Source organism: Vanessa atalanta, chromosome 6, assembly GCF_905147765.1.
Source record: "Vanessa atalanta chromosome 6, ilVanAtal1.2, whole genome shotgun sequence".
Taxonomy (NCBI): domain Eukaryota; kingdom Metazoa; phylum Arthropoda; class Insecta; order Lepidoptera; family Nymphalidae; genus Vanessa; species Vanessa atalanta.
In genome coordinates, this window is record NC_061876.1 from 7974462 (window position 1) to 8000667 (window position 26206).

At 29.9% G+C, this 26206-nt stretch overlaps 1 protein-coding gene across 1 annotated transcript in view; it reads right to left on the reverse strand.

Annotated features, from left to right (window-relative positions):
- The window catches only part of LOC125064633 (potassium voltage-gated channel subfamily H member 8-like), a 66612-nt gene that overhangs the window by 20688 nt on the left and 19718 nt on the right, over positions 1-26206 (reverse strand). The window contains exon 2 of the mRNA XM_047671785.1: positions 10353-10466. Coding sequence (XP_047527741.1) covers positions 10353-10428 — 76 coding nt within the window. The 5' untranslated portion in view covers positions 10429-10466. The remainder of the gene's footprint in view (positions 1-10352; positions 10467-26206) is intronic.

Genomic DNA, 26206 nt, shown 5'->3' on the forward strand with positions numbered 1-26206 from the left:
TCATCTCGTGCTCGGCGGTGAAGGAAAACATCGTGAGGAAACCTGCATGTGTCTAATTTCAACGAAATTCTGCCACATGTGTATTCCGCCAACCCGCATTGGAGCAGCGTGGTGGAATATGCTCCAAACCTTCTCCTCAAAAGGGAGAGGAGGTCTTTATCCCAGCAGTGGGTCATTTACGGGCTGCTAATGCTAATGCTAATGCTTGGAATAGATGGTATGATAAAAAAGTTTAATCTATAGTAATATTTACAATGTGTATAGGAAGATAAATAATGAATATGTATTTTCTCTTGGCAACTTCTCATAATAATTAACGTAATTTTAGATATTTTACTGATATAATGAACAATTTATAACACAGATATTTAATGAAAAAAAAAAATTGTTGTATTCGAATTAGAAGATAAGATTTGAAAAAAGGTTTCACAGATTTATAATAATAATAATTGTCGAGAATTTTATTTTAAAAGAAGATATGCCCGCGACTTGCGTGTTTAAATTTAACAAATAAGTTATTGTTGTAGTCTAAGTTAATCATTATTACATCAACTATCTGCCAGTGAAAGTACCGCCTAAATCGTTCCAGCCGTTCCAGAGATTAGCCGGAACAAAGAGACAGACAGATAAAAATTGAAAAAAGTTATTTTAGTATATGTACCGTGTATACATACATACGCATTTAGTAAAAAGCGGTTATTTTATTATTACAAACAGACACTTCAATTTTATAATATGTATATATAATTGTTTCAACCAATTAGCATAATATTCTACGCTGTTATATTGTTTATGGTTTATACTGACAATTTAAAAATTATAATAATTATTTACAACTAAACATATCTAGATTGTAACCGTGTGATGCAAAGTTAGGCCAGACGGCTGATATCTTTCGAAGATTTCCCCTGTGACGGAAAATACCGCCGCTATTAGTTATCCTAGGTGCAATGGTGATATATTTTTTTTTCCGTAATGTTCCAGGTCATATCCATAAACAATGTTCAATGCTACACAATACATTACACAATCAAATTTTAACGAGAATAATTTAGCACTTTGCCCTCAATCTCAATTTAACATGCGAAACGGTGATGAATAACAATATATTAAAATTAGATAGTACAACTAGTTTAAAGTGGGAGCGGATTATTTTATACAAGCAAATATTTTCATTTAGACTGTGATTGTGCGAGGCAAAAAGCTTTTAACGATATACGACGCTATGTATCTTATATTATGCAAGAAAAGTGGGCTCTTCCACATTGGAAAATAGGGTAGTAACATATGGCACACCTCACATAGACTTTTCAATTCAAAGTTGAAAATGAAAAAGATGAGAATGGAAATTCTGAACGCAGCAGATGTATGACGTGTTTCGTATCATGGTTACTGTTGGTGTATAAGACTGCGATAAAGAAAAAGTTTTAATGTAAAACACATAAACTCTTTCCAGATAGTAAACAAGAAAGAACAAATATGAATATTTAATATTTCGTGTAAGTTAGTTATTTTCTGACGCAATAAAAAGATTATTCATATACAAAATGTGATGTTTATATGAACAACAAATTAGTAACAAGATATGCGCAACAGCAATCAATAAATACATACAATGGTGGCATGAAACGTCGTCTGTTTTTATATTTGGTGATAAAATAAATATTGTCTTCAAAGAAATAACTTTTAAAGAGCAAAAGCTTTTACGAATGTTGATGCACTCTTTGAGAGATACGTCTTACGATACTATTAATGCCTTGTTTTTTTATTGGTTTGACCATAAATAATGTGTATTTTATTTTTCAATGTTTATATTACTGTTCCAACAAAGTTTTTGATGTTCTCGGGAACATCTGCTCCATAAATCTGTACGACAGTTCACGGACTGCAAATTATATTTTCAAAGGGCCGCTTTAAATATAATCGAGTTTGCTAAATTTAGATAAGATTTGTATAAATTTATACATAAATTGTGTTTACTCCCAGATTTAGCCCAAGATGAAATTATAATTGTATCATATCTGTTCCTCTGTGTTTGATATTTGTTTAACACGTTTAAATGTCATTATATGTATTTAAGTACACGAAATACGCTGTAAACAATTTTAAATTGACTGCAGGATGTATTTCTTTAGCTAAATTCCACATAGATCATCGTAACGAGAAGTCCTGATTCATCCGGTACACGCACGTTTCCTATCAATATTTTCCTTCACCAATAAACGGCATGAATTATTAAATCAAATTATAAACATAAAAGATCAGTTTTGAATTTCAAAGGATTACCCATGAGTCATCTCGTCTCTTTTTATAAAACTATAAATTTTTATTTAAGCATTGTATTAGTCCCTAAAAAATAAACCCATCTGAAAGTTTTGACAAAGGAATGTCGGAAAAATTAAGATAAACAGAACAAAAATACAATATCCTTTTGTGTCTACTGCTGGTCCATCAGACCGTGTCGTTGACAAAATGAACCTCTTTCGTTATTTTTAAAGTATATTTTTTGTAAAAGTATTTAATACGATGCTTCCGTCTGCAGCGTCTACTTTCAGCGGTCGTCACACGACATCTTAACATGAATTTCCAAAAATAGCACCACTGTATCTTACATTTTCCCTTTAAAACGTCTAAAGCACAAATGTTATAAGCAATTTAATTTGATATGTGATTTCTTATTGAATCATTTATTCAAGTTAGAAAAAAAGCCCTAAAAATATATAGAAACAATTTCTAAGTATGTAAGGAAAATGTGAATCAATGGAATACCACTCGAAACCACTCGAATCGTCCTTTATCGTCATCGTTCAAATCTTTTACCGGAATTTTAACCCAAACAAGTAGACCCACTACAACTAAAATGTTGTTCTCTTTTTTGTAGCGCTGATAAATAATCTATGGATTAAATACAAGTTACTTTAATATAGACTTTAAATTAGATTAATATTTCCAAATTAAAAAACTTTGGCATATTGATAAAACCGTTAGGTTACTAATAATGAAACTTTGAAACTAATAAATAGGTAAATTGCTGTGCGTCCAGTTATTAAACAAACGTTTGCGGTTGTCATGATTCAATTACCTACAAATTGACTAATGTTTTGTATAACGTGGATTTAAATGTATTCAGAAACGTTAGCTTTAGCGTTCGACGCAGTGGAAAATGGTACAGATATTATCGATTACCACATTGAAAGCATGTGCTCTCAATTAAAATTAACTCATTTGATGACTGTTTTGAAATAATACAAAAAGTTTTTGTACTACCTGATCTTGGTAAATATTATTTCATTACTATGTTACTTTTTACGTGCATATTGTCATGGATATTATTGAATTGACATAAAAGTTACTCAAGTAAGAAATCTGACAATTATTCTTAGCTCTGTAAAAAACCTACCACTTAAGTGAAGATGAGGAAAACTTTAGGAAGTTATTATATATCTTGGTACCTTTACCAACGAGATAAATTATAATGAAATAGTAGACACCATAATCTCTCTATAAAATTCAAATCGATCTTACATGTGAATTTTATATACACACATATAAAGCTGATGCACTACAACAGTTAGCCAGATAATACGAATTTACATATCACGTTTTAAATTGACCAGAATAAATACGTTTTCAATTTTTATTTGAAAAGCGATGGAGACGTGAAACGCAAACGGCACAATTTCACTAGTCTGTGTCGTTTTCAAGCGATATAAACTCTACATTTATACAGTATTCACTTTTATTCACATTTGAATCGCGACTAAATATTAACAAAGCATTCGATACCTTTTGCTAGAGCAAATTGTATATACATACATCGCAACATAGATTGGTCATTTAAAAATGTCTTTAAGATGATTAATGTGAAATAATTTCTATTAATTATTTCTTTATAATGGGTACGCTGATGTTATATGCGTTTTTTAGCATTAGCAGCCCGTAAATGTCCCACTGCTGGGATAAAGGCCTCCTCTCCTTTGAGGAGAAGGTTTGGAGCATATTCCACCACGCTGCTCAAATGCGGGTTGGCGGAATACACATGTGGCAGAATTTCGTTGAAATTAGACACATGCAGGTTTCCTCACGATGTTTCCTTCACCGCCGAGCACGAGATGAATTATAAACACAAATTAAGCACATGAAATTTCAGTGGTGCCTGCCTGGGTTTGAACCCGAAATCATCGGTTAAGATGCACGCGTTCTAACCACTGGGCCATCTCGACTCAATTATATAGTTATATGCGTAAGGGGTTATAATATTTACGTTTTGGAAAATATCAATAACTATTTTTTTAAATGAGTATGAAACCGAAGAAACTCAAACAAACTACGCTCTTAAGTTATAAACAGCTCGATGATTATTTTCGAGGAGCATTAATGTCAGATAATTGTCTAACTTTTCTGACCTCATCTCTCGTGGAGCTGACACTTCTCGCTGAGATGACAAATTAATTTACCGATAAAGTATTGAATTTAATGTTATTTATATGGTAATCTCAATGTGACTTGCCAGTTTTGCAGCCAAAACTATATCTAAAATCGGATATTGAAATCTTAGATATATGTATCTATCGATTGATCGACTTTCAAATCTGCGTCCTTATAATGAAATTGGATCCCATTTTTAATAAGCTGCAGAGACTGTCAACCCTTTTTCATTTAGGAACATTTCCTGTTGGCAATATTTCAATATATAGTTTTTACTAAATCTACAATTACTTAGATTGTAATATATAATGGATTTTTTATGGCATTGGTTGGCGGACGAGCATATGGCCACCTGATGGTAAGTGGTCACCACCGCCCATTGACAAAGACGCTGTAAGAAATATTAAACATTCCTTACATCACCTATGCACCACCAACCTTGGGAACTAAGATGTTATGTCCCTTGTGCCTGTGATTACACGGGCTCACTCACCCTTTTAACCGGAACATAACAATACAGAGTACTGTTATTTGGCGGTAGAATATCTCATGAGTGGGTGGTACCTACCCAGACAGGCTTGCACAAAGCCCTACCACCAAGTAAGACAGATATTTCTAAAAGGTTTATTGGTGCACGGAATTTATTAATATGAATAACAAAAAATGATGTATTAAAAAAACAAGATGGTCAAAACGTTTCTTTTTCTCGTATTTTACTATATAAATAGTAATCGTTTTTATAAACGGTTGTAAAAAAATATCGTTTATATTGATGTTCGTTTATATAAATATCATATTAAGCGCTGCTATTAATTAATAATATACGTACTAAGGTAAGCCGCAGGTCATTCGTTCTTTTAGCTGCTCTCAGAAAGATAGGAGGTTATTGTTTCAAGGCTAGCCAAGAAAAACATGACGTATCTATGTGATGTATTTATTTCTAAATTGATTTGCTTTGGCTGGCGCTGACTTCAGAAATAGCTGATTTAGGTATTGTAAATATTTTAATAACAATAATGTTATATATACATTGGTTTAACATTTTTTTTATTCGATTAATTTTGATCGAAATATTTTTGGTTTGGGTTTATATTTTTGCACGCTAATTTTATAAGTCTTTTTTTTAACTGAGTAATAATGCATTGTTTTTGTAACCTGCTTTATCAAAACAAAAAATTGGAAATGCTCGTATCGCAAATTATTCATTTAAACTAATGTATGGTGTATATAACATAATGTTAATATTGATACCCTTCTTGCCGATTTTGTTCCCGGCAACAATATTCAAGAGAGACTGGCTAACTGAGCAGGACTTAATTACTCGCACAAGCACAACTGCCTTCTCCATTTTGCCTGCCTTTTTCATTCTCATGATTCGATAAGACGGCAAATCAGACACGACTTAAAAGACGTGGGTGTACATGAAATAGTAAAGCTTGAGCTACGTTGCTTTCTTTTTTTCTGTAAGTTAAACAATTAGAAGTTATAAAAATTAATATGCAATGTACCCACGGATTTGTACTATTAGCTTTTTTTCCTAAGCTGCCCATCAAAATCTTTTTCTTTTCATCGGAATAATAAGTAACACAATAATAAGTGAGCCTTTTGCTTATTTTCATAGAATATATTTTAAAGATTTTTTCATTTTCGATGCAAACGCTCTGACGTCTAATAAATTAGTGCAGTACGATATGTTGGACTAACTGCACGAACCTATTAAACTTTTCTCCACAATTTCAGGGAACAGGGGGTGTGAGATTTCTGCGTGGCATTTTAGATTAGCCCAATCGAGAAAAGTCAACGATGTGTATCTACATCTTAAGGCTAAGGTCCAACAGTTTTTGTTGTACGTGCGTGTTAGTTGTACGTGCTTTTCGAGGCATGGAAGTTTGTTTGGAAGTTGTCACTCTGTTACTAAGATTATTTTGATAAAAGGGTTTTTCTGACAAAATATATTTACTTACTATAGTATTATTTTATTTATGTATACCCGACCCGAAAATTGAACCAATCTCGGCGCTTGCAGCCTTATTAGTTAGCTAGACGATCCACGATTCCATACAAAAACAATCAACAATCAAAACTATCATAAAAATGCATCACATTAATCCCCATACTGCCAATTGAATCTTACGTAAACTTAGGTATAACCAACAGACAATTTAAAAACTATTTCTTGTAGAACAATATTAAAGTAATTGCCTTTGAAATCTATCCCTAAGAGCTTGTTCAACATAATATAATTAGTTTGAATAAGTTGTTTAATTAAAATAAATGCCTTTGCCATTATCATATGCAATAAAAAAAGTTAACTTTATTGATCTACTTATATAAAGCTATATTGCATCATATACAGTATTATATTAGTGTAGTTGTTTAAAATTAATAAGATTATGTCAAACAAAGATTGGGCAAAACAAAGATTGAAACTGTCTTTGAGTAATGTACACAACCATGAGTTGCAGTCCGCGGTATACACACCAAAATATACGTTCGCGAAATGCTAAATACAGATGATACGGTCATTGCGCCGGTTGAATCGAAATAACAGGCCGTTAATTGAAACTGGCGCCGATTGCACTACGTATTATGTGCAATCAAACTACTTCATTGAGATTGTGCATAACACTTTAAGCTGTTTAACGTATTTAACATTATTTTATTACGCGGTGCGTCTCCAGCTCGTCTACGTTCTTGACGTATGAGCGAGTACATGTCAGGGCATAATGTGTAATGTTTCAATAATGGATTCGTGTGTAAGTGTGGGGCGTGTCTTATAAATAAATTATTCATAGTTTGTTTTTGTTATTTAATTTTGTAAAAGTTATGAATTCATATAATCAAATATATCTTGAGTACTTTATTTATACAAAATACCAAAAAATATATATGAATATAATATATTAGATTTTTATTATACTAATAGAGCGTAGTAAGTAATGACGGCCTGTAAATGTCACACTAATTGGAAAAGGATCCTTCTTTCTTAAGGTAAAGGTTTGAAGCTTTTTACACCAGAGTGGATTCTTTTATACACATGGGGCAAAGATCAAACTGAAACGTGCAGGTTTCAACAATATTTTCCTTCACCGCGGTTCAATGATGGTGTAATATATAGTAATTATTGCATGACAATATAAAGGCACACATAATCTTTTTTATTTATTATTAACTTAAATTAATGTTAATATATCTTTTTGGGTGGTAAGATAAACGAATTTCATTGTAAACGCACACACATATATAAATAAATAGTATTTAACATCGATTTCCTCGGGGCGAGGAAAATTGCAAGGCAAATTGTAAGTCAAGGATTTTTTTATTCTTCATTCTGTCATTGTAAAATTCTATATACAGAAATAGTATTACAAACCTTATGTAGCGCATATAGTCGTATAAATAAACAAAGTCATTTTCTCAACTTTAAATATCAATTTAGCAGTTATATAGTTCTATAATTGCTTTCAATATTGAAAGTGCTAGCAATTAGGAAATTGGTTTCGACGGGTCTCTCATAAAAAGTGTGAAATAAGAACGCATAACATTTTTACGACAGGATCGTATAATTAATGAAAATATTATTATTTAAAATTGTACGAAGACAATTAGTTAAGAAAAAGTTTTCATCAAATGGTACGCATGTTTTTTATTTGGTTCTTTTTTGTATTCGCTTATATCCTTTTAAAATGAAGCCGAGGTATCAATCTTCCCTTTCAACAGATTTGCGATTGAGCTTAAGAAAAAATATTATTTCTTTTGAATAGAGCCGCACCCTCGCCATCGCTTGACAGGGAACGCCCTATTTTTTATAAAGGTTGTAGGATACAGGGTAGACTCATTGGTAGCAATTTGTATTACAGATTTCATGATAAAAGCAAGATAATCAGTTAAACTTTTATATTATTTTCTGCGTTATAACTTTTGATTAATTTTATCCACAAAAAACAAGATATCAGTATATTGCTCAAGGAGCTTCAGGTCTATAAAGTTAAGCTTATGGTGACTGATTATATTTAATTCATCTAAAGGTTTGTCTTATATGATTTCAAGAGAGAGAAGCAGGATTACGTTATTTCATACGAGGCTTAATATAATGTATCCATTTTGTATTTAATTTAAATATTAATTAAGTTCTGTTAAAATTGTATCCCACAAAACGTACACATTTTGATCTCTTTAAGTCTAAAAATTTTTTTTATGTTATTATATAACCCTATTACGATTTCACAGGAATATTTGAAATTGTAGGCACTGGATATGTTTGTATTGTGTTATATGTTATTAATGTGATAAATTATATTACTGCACTTGTTAATTATAATATGTATTGCTTTATTTTGCAGTTACATGTAGTTAATTAGTTAGTATTTTAGTAAAATAATATACATATATTTGTATATTGTACCGAAAACGCATGTTGTGGCCGCACACTTTATATTAAGTATGAATATGTTTTTATGTATAATATGTGTAAGTGTAGTGACTGGTTTCGATATATTATAAACGCCCAATGATAATAACTGGGTCTAAATTGATGATAATGGGTTCAAGTCGGGGCAAAGTCAACAGTTTTTATATTCTTAAGTTGTGCTCCCGGCGGTGAAGAAAAACATCGTGAGAAAACCTGCATGTGTCGGATGAAAATCCGTCTCACGTGTATCCATTAATCCGCGCCCGAGCAATGTGGTAAAATAAGCTCCAAGCGTTCTCCAGGGCTGTTATGATATGGGGTTAAAAAGTAACTTTATATTTCCCAATAAACACATCAATAAGTTCAATTTTGTTTTAATTCTTTATTAAAATGTTAAATGTATACCATTTACAGCAAGTAACTAAAATTATATATGATATTTTAATTAATATTTTCAATATTATTTACAAAAGCGTCCCATCGAGTAACTGCTGCTGAGTAAAAAATCCAAATTATTTATTATACATTGGAGTTCAGATAAAAATACAAAAACCCAAGTCTATGGTAAATACAATAAATCGTGAGATTTTTAAATATGAATCGATTGTTGATCTTTGATTGCTGAGGTTTGATCTCATGGACTACATGACACATTTATTAGAACCCTAGCTAAAGCGTACTTCGTTCATAATAAATTGAAGTCTACGTTTTTCATTTCATTTATTAGAGTACGAATATAAATAAAGGCGTGTATAAAATAATTACTAAGAAAATAATTATAAGCCATAGAATCAGCATGAATAGCGTCAGTATCTTGAATCCAATCGTATGTTTAAATATTGGATATCTCCAATTAATCTGTAAGAAAACTTCCTTTAAAAGACTCTTAAAGTCAAATAAATAGCCTCGGTTCTCGTATTTTCTTTAGAGTACTTTGTTAATTTACTTCATGAAAGTGCTTATCGTTACAGCTTTAGATATTAAAGTTATGATAAATTAGTTTCCAACTACTTATTTTGTAGAGGTATTACGTAATTAAACAGTGTTTTTACTGAACTTGTGTGAACTTTTAACAATTTTTAAATATCGCATTTAAAGTATTATTTTATCTGTGATAAGTATTATATTATTACCATATCAAATATAATGAATATTAAAATAATTATTGATGCCTTTTTCTATCGTATATTTTTCTAAAGAAATGAAAATAATAAAACCCCCGTTTCGGTATATATTGAATGTAAGATAAAGTAGGTCGGTAGACATGTTTATAACGTTACGTAATATTATGCACATAATTTATGAGTACATCTGTATAAGCAATCCTAATCTACAAAGTTCTAATGGTTACATTTAGAACACAGAGCGCTGCGTTATTTAAAACATTCCTAAAGCCTTCTTCATACTTTTAAATGTATAAAGAAAATTATATCCAATACAAATCAATTCAAATACTTGAATTTTATTTGAAAATTTGGCGAAATCATATTCTTTGATATTTGTCTCGACTCACGTGTTCCATCGAAGCGTGTTGCGATGGTATCGAGGAATGTGTTCTGGGGCGCGAGCAGCCCCTTGCGCACCGGCATCACCCCGCGCCGCGCGCTTTGCGCTTACCGCCCTCCACCTGCAAAGATAATATAGCTTAAGCATACACCCGTAACATATCATTCTTATTTAAACACAACGTCGTGTACAAAACCAACAGTACACCAAACATTCACGTTTAAATTCCCTATTTTAAATATGTATAACATGCCTTTGATACGCTTATTGGTTGTTAAATTACATAATTTGTCAGGAAACGCATGTAAAATAAAATATTTAGTTATGAAAGAATGTAATAGTTCTCTAAATTCTATTTTAATAAATATTTAAATTATTTGGCAGAAAGTATAATTGATACATTAAAATAAATCGTTATTGTAGATTATATATCATATTATATTTACTGCTGTTAGAATTCTTGTTTATATCTTAAAGATTTTTGTGTTCTATGAATGCAGAAAAGAATCTTGTATTGTTATAGCTGAATGCCGGCGCTTTATTCGCTTTCATACAAATTTTAAGTCAAGAAGTAATAATTATATACCTACATACAATACAAGATTGCATTCAAAACTTAACAATATAATTTTTAAAAGATTAACACAGCCTGTGTTTAAGGAATTACTAATATTTCTATTTATCCTACAATCAGTCGCAAAGCCTTTTTTATGAGTAGAACTGGGAACCTGCGACTTTTATGTCGCTAGTCGTCCCGGAAACCGTTGCGCTATCGACATTCTGATATATTGTTATACTTGTCTTGTATATTTTTTTCTCTAATAAAACTTTCATTACATCACCTGTGCGCCACCAACCTTGGGAACTAAGATGTTATTTCCCTTGTGCCTGTGATTGTGTTCCGGTTAGAAGTGTGGCTCACTTACCCACTCTTCTAACCGGAACACAACAATACAGAGTACTGTTGTTTTGCGGTAGAATATCTGATGAGTGGGTGGTACCTACCCAGACGGACTTGCACAAAGCCCTACCACCAAGTAGATAGTATAGTATATTCATATTATAATTAATCATTTACGTTAGTTTTAATTTTAAAAAGTATTTTTTTATGTGATATTTTATCTAATGTTGGTATTCATACTGATGAAAAATATAATAAAATCATATATTTTTGCATAAACCTGGAATGTTACTTATATGGTGAACACTGAACCATGACACGGAACCAACTCGTTTAGATCGAAATGAATAATATAATTTCTGCTATTCTGCGACGAGTATTCAATTTTTTTATACCTTCGTATTTGTCATTTCGTTATAATGTCCTTCTAACTGAAAGTTCCCAGAGCCGCAAAACTTAGAAACTAACTATATCTGAAAGTGAAATTAATGTCAACACGTTTGTGTTTTAAACACTTATGCGCACTATTGTCATTCCTATTTCATCATCGATGGGATGGCAATCCAACACGACCAGAGAGCTCAGGCACATGACCCACACATATATTTTATGGAAGATGTGTTTTTTATTTCATAATAATGTTACCAGTTTCTTGCATATTAAATATTTTTGTAAAGAGTACAGAAAAACATGACCGTCCAATAGTTAAATATACAAATGTACAAACGTTCTCCATTAATTAATGATATTTTCAATTAACTATGTCAAGAGGACGCCTAAATTTAAGGTAAAAAAGTAGTAAAATATTAACAACAGGAGATATGAAATGAAATACGTGAAAATTAATATCCCATAAAGATTTGATAAAATAATAATTAACAGCGGTTAGTACTCAGCATCCGCATTTTCATTAGCCTTCTCTATAAATCTTCCTGTGTAATTAAAGCTCTATTTGAGTTGACCCATAAACTGAGGCGCAAGAATATGCCTGCAGCCTTTCTAGCTTCTCGTAAACTTTTTATGTTTCATAAATGCGCAGGTAATAAATATGAATTAATGTGTTTTTGAGGTACGTCCTTTTGCCATATTCTTTCCGATGTATTTGATCTCATAGGATAGCTGCTACCACTAAGCTCGACTATAAATCTATCAAAGCTGTTAGTAGAATATCCCAAACAAGGGTAAACGAAATGGTATTTGCTTCGTATATTATGTAATTTTCTACGCGATGTTTCAACACGCTTCCAATATCTAATACATTGTTTCTATGTTTTAAAACTCGTATAGTATCGACTAATTGTTGAGCAATCGATTTTCTTTTCACGTATAAGAAGTACGTGAAAATAAATAAAAGTATTTATAAAGAAAACTTTTATTGATAAGACATATCTTTTCACAATGTCGTTGACTTTAGGTATACAATCACTAAAATAAAACTTTTTTTAGAGAAATAATATTGTTATTTCTTTTTGAATATAAGCACGGGAAAACATAATTTAAAAATTGTGTTACAATCAACGCCATAACTTATTGACTATTTTGAAGACAATGCTCATTAAAATGAAATGTCCATTGCTTATCAAAACTTTATAAAGCTTTTTAAGTTAATTACGTAACATTTGTATACATAATATAAACATGCACATAAATAAAACATGACTGTCATGGATCTTCGAAAAAAAAAACAGATTTAAAATGGGATGTTAATAAAACCCGGATTCCTAAAATTTGGCTTTACAATAACTTTCAAGCGCTGCTTTAAAACACTACTAGACTATTGTTAATACGTATTGTGATTAAATATAGCTCTCGTATGAATTACATTCACAGAGTTAAAGAGACATGTGATCAGTACAGATATAGAATGGAAAAGTTAAAACAACGATACGACAATAATAAAATTATAAGATGTAATGAAATTCTAGTATTTTTTTACAAAATAATATGTTGTCGAACATCTTAAAATCTTCCGAATGAAATTTCCATTAAATCTCTGCTTGAGTATTTTGATTAAATTCTTTCTATGCATGTTAAACTACGGTTTTATGGAATTTATTTCATTACAGTCAGCACCAGCATGTAATAAAAACGATTTAAACTTAGATTCAGACGTTTTGACTGACATCGTCAGTTTTTGAGCTCAAGCATTTAATTCGAGATTCATCAGACATATTTTAATAACTTCGTCAATAGTTTACAAGTTTATCTCGGCACATATGTGACTTATTTAATAAAATCTAGTAACAGAGCATGATTTTAATTATAAACACAAAACAAGCACGTGAAAGGCCAGTGATATTTGTTCAGAATTGTACAAATATCACTGGCACGTAATTTTCATTAGGATTTACGCGTTTAACGGGCCATATCGGCTCAAGTTTAATGCAACTGATATTGTTTTATGAGATATTTTTGTTTTAAATACAAGTATTTTTAATGAAAAAATCATAATATTTGGTAATGTACAAAGTCTCTTAGTCATGTTATTTAAAAGAGGTTTTCTACTTCTTTGGTATACTTACAAAGTCCTGGATACAAAAGGTATAGTAACAATTATTTTATGAAGCAACCAAAGTAGGAATTCATGTAGCCTTAGACTTGTAGCTGTTTGTGGAGTGTGGTAGCAGTGTATTATACTTATCGTAATGTTTGGACAACATTTACAACTTAAACGTAAGTAAATAGTAAATATTATATTATTCCAAAGCATTTTACAAGGAGAAAATTGACTATTTTTGAATGAAGTAAGCGTGTATATGAAGTGCTTTAATAGTGGTATTTCATGTTACACCGGATATTTTGTAATAAAACTCAAGTGTACGACTCGGATCGCTACATTTTCGCTTTCCTCTGTTGAACACTGAAAGCTTTTACGCGACAGATTCGCTTTGCTCAAATGATTTTGGGATTCATTTTAGACGGTAAAGCTTAGAATCTCATTGACAAAAACTCTGAAACAATGTAAAATGGTTTCTTTTTTGAAAATTAATTCCGTATCTCGTTGTGACGCTAAAAAAGCTATTAAGATTTTTGTTGGACCTTCTTGGTAGAATCTACATTTTGACAGTGGTTTCATTCAATTGAATCCTTACTAATACAAAAATAAACCTAGAAAAAATTATTAAATTCGGAATAATTTTATTTTAAAAGTGTGGTAATAATTTTTCATAGCGGATTTATAATTAATACTGGGCATTCATGCTAGAAACTTCTATTATTTTGTTTTTGGTGAACAAATTTTCGTATCGTGTTCAAAAAATATTTATTAATTAAAATGGTAGAAGTTTATTTAAAAGGCCAGTTAAAACATTTATAAAAATAAAATTCGTATATTTTTGTTACTAATATATTACGCTGCCAATCTAAACATTTTGTCTACAAGCCATTTTGTATATTTTGAAAGCTGAGCTTTCCGAAGTTTTTAAATCATTTATTTTGCAATAAATCATTTGCATTTTAAGCACTTTGTTATTCTCGTAAACTTATACAAAACATTTTAAATCTAAATACTGTTATGTCCGATAAAATAGTTTTGCCATTTAGGGTCTAGTCCCAGCTAGCTTCCCGTTTGTATTTCCCACGGATAAAAAAAGGATTCCGTGCTAATTTTATTTAATTAATGAGACATGAACATTATCCAACCGATCTATTCGCCCGCACTGGTGTCTTGCGTCGTATAACACGCCCCTCATATTTTTTCTCCGTGTTTTTAAATATCTCGACATAATTCCTAAAGCTACTGTTTCAAATTGCATTGTGTAAAAATAAATATTTATTTGCATTAAAATTGAAAAAAATAATATTGTCTTTATTTTAAGTAGAATTAATAGTTTGTGAATATTAAATTCAAATTAAGTTGCCATTGTTTGATTCTTATTTATTTATACATAAATTATTACTATCAATTTAAATGGTATGGTATGGTATTAACATACTTTAATGGTGACATTTTGAGGGCTTAAAAATAAAGTTTTTTTTATATATTATAGTTCAGTAGCGTTCGCTTTAAAATATTAAAATTCGAAATAGCCTACGTCTGACCTGAAACTATAAATTAATATAAAATTAAAGATACGTATCAATGGGATTAGAAGTTTTTGCGTTAAACGGGGAAGTCAAACAAATAAAACTTACCTCTTTATAATATTAGTTCGATAACAGAACTTGCATAATAACTTTATCATGACTTACTATGCTATTTAGATGTAGAATGTAGTAGTTTTAATACTCCTATTCAAAGCATTTTCTCGTTGAATGAAAAATCTTGGATATTGTTTAAAAACTACAGAAAAAGTAAAGGAAGTTTCTTTCTTGTTTGAAACAAAATGTTTTATATTCAAATGTATGTAAATGCATTGTGTAAAATTTTATATAGTTATTTACAGATAGAAAACAAAAATATAATTAAAACACAGGGATCAGAGACATAATAAAATTATATTGAATAAGAGGATAAAATGATTATCCTAAAGTATAAAATGAAGTTAGAGTACTTCCAGCAAACGCAAAAAAGATTTTTTTGTTTTGATATTTAAGTAATATGTCGATGCGTACAATCATACGAAAGCATATTTAAAACCTTGAGTAAAAAAATATGTTATATTCTTTACTGAATGGGTATACATAGACATTACCCATATTGTGTCATATTTGCCGGCGGATTGTAAGAGTGACGGCATAAAGATTTTGTGCACACATTTGTGCACTATAACATGTCCTGCGTAGTTGGTTGGTCTCCCAGGAGACCGCCGCCGTTGCCATCGTGACCGAAATCAGTCGGACGACATCATAATATATATTAAATAAAGTAAACCAGAATAAGTTATTATAGAAGGGATAACTGTTTTACAAAGGAATGTCGTTTTAAAATCGTCTTAAATAAATAAATGGTAAGATTTATCTCTGCCGAGTCTGTTAAATGTATTAGTACCACGAAATTTTCATGTCAGTACAGGAAGAAATGAAAGCAATTAAAAAAATCGCACTTAAGTAATACTTATTTATATGCCAGAAATAATCAATTATTCTTTCCTATCGTCTATTATATTATACCGCGACGTCGAATCACAACGAACTTTACGTTAAATTTTAGGTAAGATGTTTTGACAGCCATACACAATATTATTTTAAAGCGCGGAATTTGACAAAAATCACGATTGTCCAAGGCTCAGCGCTGTCCATGCTTTTTGCTTTATATATTAACAGGTTGTCCAAATAGCCAACACAATAATTAAATAATAAGTATGAATCAGGGAAAGGATTAATATAGATTTAGGTATACACGAAATACACGAAAAGTCATGATATAAGTGCCTTTAGAATATATATACATATGTTCCATTTCAAGTCCCCTTATATAGTTTTAAAAAACGTCTGGTGATAGAAATGTTTATACATGTTCACTTTATGTATATTGTGTAAATTGTAGCTTGTCACGGAATGTCGCTATGCGTATATAACTTAAGGATAAAACTTATTCCACAAAGTAGTTTATTCTTAATAACCTCCACTAAGGATAAGCTGCCGCTACCTTATGATGTAGATATAAAGGCACAAGATATAAAACTTAATATTATATTTAGTCGTAAACAAGCTAGAAATTCTGAGATAGGAATTTATCATTAGAAAATTTATAATAATTATGAACAGAAAAAACATTTAATTTTATACGTAATATTAATTAATTTAATTCTATTTTATCAGCAGACTAAGATAAATTTCACATTTGTAGTTACAAGAAAGTCAATAGTGTAATAATATAAGTAAATTATTGGCACGTACATATGTCGAAATTCGTTAGATATATTCAATTTCTCAGTATGCTCAAGAATTTACAGAAATGTTCTGTAGTTGTATAATCAAATTATCGTTTGCAATATTGCTGCACCCACTCAAATTATCTTTGTTGTTACTCAAGTGTAAATTTTATTTAAGATACAAAATGATCTATAAGAACCTTTGACATTTGAAAGGATAATACAAGAAAAAAGATTACAAAGAAAAATTGTTTTTTTTTTCATAAATATGCAATGAGTTTGATCACAGATTAAAAATAAAATGTTTTGAAAATTACGTTACGAGTAATATACATTGCAACACGTTTTCAACTTTACATCACCAGTCGTCTGAAGTCATGTCTTTACTAATGCTGATAAAACACGTAAGCATTACCTACACAATGAAAAAGTTCAAGAAAAACTTTAAGGTCTAGTGAATAATGTATCAAATTCCTAGGGAATTGGTTACTGAAAACTGAGTTATAGCGTGTAAGGTATTTTATTAAAATACTTTGCATTTTGTTTGCATCTTTAACAACAGTCATAAAAGTGCGCGTTGTTTAGTGTTATAGGCATCAAATCATCGCTTTAAGAAGATAACAATGTGACGTCTTCTATTCAAATAAAACAACAATTTAAGCATTGAAAAATGTCAGACTACACAATAAAGTCTTACTTGCCTATTTTTTTTAATTTATATCATTTTATTCAATGTAGAAACATAATACACAATACATATTTATTGATAATTAAATAAAAATTCACAACTACTAACTCCATATTCTAATTTGTTGTTTACATTTAATAATATTTTCAAATTTGTCAGACTTTCAATAACATTACATTTACACGTTAATATAATAATAAATCACGTACAGTTTAATTTAATAAGATCTGCATACAAATCACTCTTAAGGTACACCGACTCGCGGTACGGCTATGAAGACTTTTAACGTAATGATGATGTTAAAATTGAGCAATATATACGTATTATGTTCAGTAATAGTATCATTTAGATGAAATTTCTTGGATCGTTAATTTTAGTAACAATATATATGTCATTTAAATTGATACCTGATAAGTGATAATATTGGTTATTTTCTTTTTTAACTGTATTAGCTTTAACTTTGTCAATCGATTAGTATAATGCTTCAATATTAGAATAATTTTGAGATTAGTTTATTAATAGTGTGCGCTAAGACGAGCGCATACTAATCGAAATAAAATGAATATTAAATAATATATCGTGTGTAAAAAAGGAGTATCGAGATCAAAATATATATTTGAAGTGTATTGTAGTAAACCATATTAGCAATTGTACATCAGTTTAAATTTGTAAAACATATAAGTGTCAAAGACGATCTTTACGTAATATAAAAACTAAAAACTGAAACTCTATTAGGTAACAAATTAAATTACATTAAACTTTAAATTAAAATTGTATGCCTTAGTTGGTAATTCCATGATTACGCTCGGATCAACAACTAAATTTCACTATTTTCGTACTTTATGGCTAGCGGAAAGTGAAAAATTACGCTATTACGCCACAAAGTATTATGAAATAAATTAAAAATATTTCCTTCTACTCATAAATATGTTAAATTCATTATTATGACGTAGTCGTAAAGTGTACGGTAATAAATATGTAGTTTCCGTTAACCGTGAAAAATGGTGGCATTAGACGGATATATTCAGGAAAATTTTAGATTTATTAAAGCTAGCGATCACCCAATTTTTTGAAATACAATTACATTCACTAGTGAATATTTCAGGAATACATGGGTGAATTTTCAGTTTTCGATTTTTTTATTCTTATTTATAATTCTTTTATTGAAAAATTCGTGAATAGATAGAAACGAAAGAAAATCAGTATACAAAGGAGAATGAGAGAAAATTATGAATCGAAAATTTATAACTTATTTAACATATTTTATAACTCATTAAAAATAAGTCAAACTATCAAACAGTAATCGCTTAGAAGTTTGTAAATTATGAACCTTTATGTGTCGTGTCATCAAGTAGAGTGCCGTTAGAGTGCAATTGTAAAAACCTAGAAACAAAAGTTATAAATATGCTACTTTCTACACATTCGGTGAGAAAAAGACATGTAAAGTTATAGCTCGTAAAAATGTCACTGCTAGGCACCATCAGCATATACTTCTCTTAAGGAGAAGGATTGGACATTATTCTAATGCTTGTACGACTTCTAACTGGCGATCTTTGATTACGATTCATGTATTCTACTGGTTCATTTCAAGTTTCAGATATAGTTATATCATCTTATGGAATCATATTGAATTCCCTGAATAATTTCAAAAAGATAAATATTTGATATTGTGTTCCGAACACTGTTGCTAGCTACTGGTTAGAACTATGAATGGTACATTTTGATGAAGAATAAACTATTTACTCAACTTCAACTACTCGTACGGCACGAGGTACGGTGATGATCCATATTGGAATAGTTTCGTGTGTATCTGTTTATCGCATACTTGCCTTGTGCTTTTAATATAAAGTTAATAAATTTTAAGAAGTAAATAAATTATTAATAAAATGCTATATAAAGTATTTTTTATTAGATATAATAAATACATAATATTATAGAACTAAGCGTCTTTGCCGAATATCGTAAATTCACTTTTAACTATTCAATTGTCTACAAAAACAATCTAATATAAAATGTTAATGCATACAACTTAACTTTTAGCCTTGTGAAGTAAGCCCCCTGATACCACTTTATGCTTAAGAGGAAACGATCCGGCAAGCGCTATTTGTTCAGTCAGTTAAGATTAAGCATATTTAAAGCGAATCTACTTTTTTATTCGTTTAATAAACGAAAAGACGGGTCGTGGGGATATGGTTTTAAATTAAATGTACATTCGTACTTTTAATAAAACATCATTAAATAATATAAGAGTAAATTTCATACTATTGAATATTTTTTAATTAGCCTTTTAATGAATGTTACAAATACATTGATAAGTTAAGCTTATACTCGATAGTATAATAAATATGATGAAGAGCGTGTATACATGTATGAGTTTCATTGCATTTTCTTGCAGCGTAATAATTTAAATTGATTTAATAAAACTATCTAAGTAAATTAATTAGTGGAAAAAACTTGGACGTTTTTGTGTATTTCTATCAGTAGGATCTATTATTATATATTAACTTGCAGTCTATTTAAATAATGATTTTTTGTTTTGTTTTTGTTTGTTTCTGCGGAGAACAGTCGGTAAGAATTTCCAAAGTAACCTACGCTGAATGAAATGTTAATCAATATAAATATATATTGAGAAGCGTTCGTAGAGCAGGTGTATTTCTGCTATCCCTTACGACATTTACTTAGAGAACGACTCGTCTAGGTGCGATTAAGGATTACGTTTAGTCTAGACTGGTCACAGATGTTATATTTAAACAATTCGTTTTATCGATGACGAGTTTTATTACTCTGTTGTTTTACATGAAACTGTACGCGAGAAACGTAATGATGAAATAAAATATTGAAAACTAATGTGCTTTTAAAATACAATTATATATAAACCATTTAAAATCTATCCAACTAAGATATCTGTATCTTTTCATTACTTATTAACATATAAAACTCCTATTAAAGTGTATATACCTACTTAATTATAAATTTAAACTTTGACATTAAAAAGCAGCTTCGAAACTCATTATTTACTTTCATAAAAAACAATAATGTTGCTATTGTCAACACGACAGTTCTCGAAACATTTTGCATAAACTGATCTCGTGGAAGAGTTGGAGAAATGTTACTTAGATTTAAAGAATTATAGTAAATATTCCTTAATTAATAAAAAGCAGATTAGTAAAACTAAAAGTTTATTCCGTTTAAAGTAAATACTTTTGCTATATAAAAAAAAGATAAAGAAACTCTATTATAAATTACCTTATAAATGCCTTTACCAAACTGCTAATTAGGTCGTATCCGTGAACACAAGCACGATATTAATTCAATCGGTATCACTTTGATTATCATTCGCGGTTATCATTTTAGCCTTTGAATACGGTAAAGGTAAATTAATAATATCAATCTATAAAACCAATCAATAATCTATAAAACCACAAATCTACCAACAGGTACCTTCATTAGATTACAATCTAAAACTTTATCGATGCGATATTGTTATCCCGACTAAAACTATAAATGTGAGAGTGTAGTTGTTTGCCTGTTACATTTTCAGATTTTAACTACTTAAGCGATTTTATAGAGTAATTTTGCTAACACGTTACTCAGAAAGGACAAAAGGTACTAACAACCGAACTCCCTACCCTCATACACGCGACGAATCTGCGGGCGGCAACCGGCTAAAGTAAACTATAATTTAAAAGTCTTGCTTATTCCTTCTAAACATAACCTTTGAGTTAAGTTGACTTCGACTGGAATTTCAGACGAGCGTCCACCACTTAGTAACTACAATAAACTCAGGAGATCTCGTTAAAATCCGAGATTAGAAGTAGGAATTTCCAAAAGAAAAGTTACCCTTCTAAGTGTTTTCTTCTTTATTACGGATAATTTACAAAATGTAAAACAAATAAATATTTACAAAATATCACGACGATTCAAATTTGCACAAAGTTTTTGGCCCATAAGAAACCATTATCACTTATTAATATTTAAACCATATATATACTCAATTTATTGAAGAAAAAAGCATAAAAAAAGATATCGATAAGTTTTATCTGCACATATACAAACATTTTCTTTCTTTGTACACTTGCCAATCTATTTTCCCGATTATTGCAATACAACCTTGAAATTGACTGAAATAGCAATCTGAATAAACAGTACAGTTCTAAATGTCCACATTTATGCAAACCACACAACTATATGTATGAGGAATTCGGATTGTGTGCTAAAGCCACGAACAATCTATGAACAGCGTACAAGTGCATGTGTTGGTATCGTTACACGCAACATATTTATCAACAACGTGAGGTACGTTAATTGCGACTAGATGTACCAAAAATTTAATTACATTATAATGTTCATTCGTATTATAGAGATATTGTTAAAGTTTATACGAATACTTTAAAACGATTAAATGGGTAGACATTCCACCCGACTTGTGTTTTTATTTAGTTGTCAATATTTAAACCGGTTTTGACTATTTATTCAATTCATTCTCAAACTTAAAAAATACCATTCTTATTATACAATCGAGCGATATATCTAATAGCGAGGACACATTTAATATGCTGCCTGTTTTGACTGATATTACTTAGTAGTAATAGTTTTACAATAGGGATACCTACCTACGATATTTTTAAAGGAATAAATAAATTAATCTGCTCAAGTTTGCCTCTGAACCTGATGTTTCATATCCTTCTGTAAAAGGAGAAAATCTAAAACATTAGTTTCTCGACTAACTTTGTTGTAATTCGATTGTTCGATGAAAGATGACTTCGAAAAGCACAGAAAAATCTAGCAACATTCCGCTCCTCGAATTTGAAAAATTATAAAAAAAGGGCGCTACATCATGCTCATCATCTCATAGCTTCATCTTGTAACACTATTTAGATTTAGCAAATGACTTTGTACTCGTGATACAATATTCATAAACATAATTGTATTCGATTATATTTATACCCTTACACCCTAATAGGTGTACCCCTATGATTGATGAACAATAGCGATGAACTACGAGTGTCTCGCCGTTCTATTCAGCAAAATCTGCATTCCGGAAGATAAATTTTCTTTTTATCTTCTAAAATTACGATTCAAAAGTGCTTGCAAAGAGCATACTTGAATAAAGTATATTTTTGACTTTAATGAACAGAACGACCTAACCAGCTATTTTACGAAAATCCGCTTACGGAGCTTATTATAAATTATTATTTTAAAATGAGTATTATTATTTAGTCAAATTTAATTTAAATTGTTCGTTTATAAATATCCAGATACTCTTAAGACGGTTACTGTTAAGGTTTGAACGTACATCCTCAATTCTAATTCATTCTGACGTTGATGCACGATACGACGATCTGTTACTATTTACATCGATGTTCAAGTAAATTTGCTAGACGGAATAAAATCCGAATTCCGGTCAAGTGCTTTCCGACGGTACCGAGGGTTCGTCCATTATTTGTTGTTACGTCTATACAGAAAATACCTTTACAAAATATATTATTGTAGAAGTATTTGTATAGCCACAATTTGCTTTTAAAATACCAAAACCAAACGTTTTTTATAAAGCTGTAATTAGATCTTCACAAGTTTACAGATGTAAGCCTCCAAAACAGTGACATATTTAATTATTAATTATAAAATAACAAATCTAATATAAATACTGTAGTAAATATCTGAAACGTATAAATTCGTACCAGAGATGTCTAAGAAATAATACTATTAATTAGAAATAACATAAATAACAGCATGACTGTCCAATTAAATGTTTTGTAAATATTCAAATTATATTACATCATTAGCTATTGTATAAACATGATCGCGACAAATTTATAATAAGATCAGTAAATTGTAAATTTAAAATTGATTATTGTACATTTAAAAACATAATATGGGGTCTATAAGTAGTATGTTAAAAGATGCAATTAAATTTACTACAGCATGAAAAGTGTAAAATAATTTAGTACACAAAGTTTCAATAACGTTACAGGCAATTACACTTAAAAAAGTTATTTATCATTAGAACAATTACCATAAACCATTAACGCTATTTTGACATAATTCAGAATTAGCCGATGAATTCCAAAGGGAAACGAATATTGGTGCTGAATACAAAAATGTAAGTAGCAGTTTTCCTACGACGTTTTCTTTCACAGGCGAATATGAGATAAATTATTAAATAAAAGAACATAGTAAGTACATACATGCAAACTGGACGCTTGCTCGGACTTAAATTCAAAATTTTATCATGATATCGGATCATAGGATGCGCGTTTCTATGATATTATGATCCGCGTGTTCTATTGACTATGGCTAAGCAATTTCGGCTCCCATGTATACAAACAAGGAATCCGTTTTTGTCATTAACAAGGTATTCATTTGTTTTAAAAAATTGCAAATGGTAACATGTCAATCTTAACCGCAGGTTGCGAATTCAAACCTATGCAAGTACAACTGAATTTTCACGTACCTGGCGGTGTGGGTAAACATCATGAGGAATGGCGTATGTGGCATATGTAGGTATATGTCTAATTTCAATGAATATCTACCCCATGCGTATCCACAAATCCGCTTTGGAGCAGTGAAATGGAATGAGCTTCAAACTTACTTCTCAAAAGGAGAGAAGGTCTTAGACAAGCAGTGGAATATTATTACAGGCTTATTGCTTTTTGATAAATCTGCCTAAAATTGTAAGAAAATTATTTTAAAATTATTATGTAAAACATGTGTATATGATTATTTCACATGTTTTTAAGCAGCTTAAGAAACAATCATTTTAAATAATCTCCAACTAAACTGATTGTAATTCAACGTTCAATATTGAATTCGAACTCGTTTTACATATTTAACCAACTTTTCAATCACAAGAAATTGTTTAAAGTTTAAAGCTGTTTGCCTAAATTAAAATTTTAAGTAAATCTTCAAAGAAATGCATGCAAAAAATGCTGAAGTTTTTTAAAGAAAACAGAGGTTCGGATGTGCTAACATGTTTTCCTTCTCTAATTTAAGATAACTGACTTTATTAAACATACGTTATACTTATAAATTTGATTTAAAAGTAAAATTAGTTAAATCTAAGATTTTGTTGACTTTACCACGATTTGCGTAGATTTTAGAAAGTAATGTCTGCTTTGTATGTTTGTTTGCTGTCTATGCGTTCCTAAACTATTGATCCGAATTTGACAAAACAGTTTATATATATACACGTGACCGAGAGAAATTTGACTCATAAAAACAACAATTTTTATTTGTTTTTACAATATTTTCGTTCTTAGATAAAACTTTTGATTAATTATTGTCCACGAGCGAAGACGAAACTTGGTGCTCGCTGCTTGCAAGGAATACTTGGAGGGTACAAACTGATTACTAATAAGTCGTTAATTTAACTATCCAATTTATTAATATCTACGCTCCCCGAGCCATTGTTAAATTTGGCGTTCTGTAAAGTTACTATACTTTAGTTTAGCAGGGTATTTGAAAATCCAATCTTCACGATTGTTAAGGTAAAGGGGCGTATATGAGACACGTTTTTGCGCATTACCAATAATCCTCACCCATCGAGTGTTGCAAAGAGATAAAAACTTTGCCAACGGTAAAAATATATTACATTTTAACTTTTAAAACTTAACATAAGCAGTGACATTTATAAAACCAATAATGAATGTTATTAAATATGAATTCCCAAGATAATGTAAGCAGATGACAGGATTTATGATATGATATAATGTAATTCAGCAAAATAAATGGAAAAGTCTTTTTTAAATAAACTTTATTTTCATTTGATTTGAATCTATAACAAATATTCTAAGCCTCAATGTTTTTCAACGATGTTAATCACTTATTGATACCTCATAATTTCTTTTAGTTAGTGACTTCTAAAAAAAAAGAATGGGTGTTCATTAAAACACAAACAAAAATGCATATTATTGCAAAAAAATACATAAAAATAAATAAATGATAATAAATGAATGTATTGTTAATTAAATATCATTATAAAATATATTATATTAAAATTATTTTATATTATATATATTATATTATATTAAAATTGTTTCTCTTATATATTATTAGTAAGAGTATCTAATGTTGCACTACTTATACCTGCTACATAACACTATCTCTTACAGCTGTGGGTTGGCTGGAAGAAATTTCTTTTAGAAATAAGCCCGCCATTGTGAACAATAATTTCATGAGTAAAATTACTATGTAAAATTTCTCAGTGCAATAAAGAATATTATATATAATATAATAAGATCATTATTAATAGAAGTCCTAGAAAAGAATATCTAGTCTATCTATATTAGTATATAGGTTTATAGATTATAATTTTGATAAGTTTTGCAGTCAAGAAAGTTTTTTCGTGGTACATAATTTGGAAACGATGATATCTTTCAAAGTATTCATTCGAATGTAGTAAAACGATAATTTTGTAATCTATATTAATTCTCAAGGTAAACTACACATATTTAGACAAAAATTAACAATGAATTGGAGAAAATTGCTTCAAAAATAACCTACAGTTTTTTAATAAT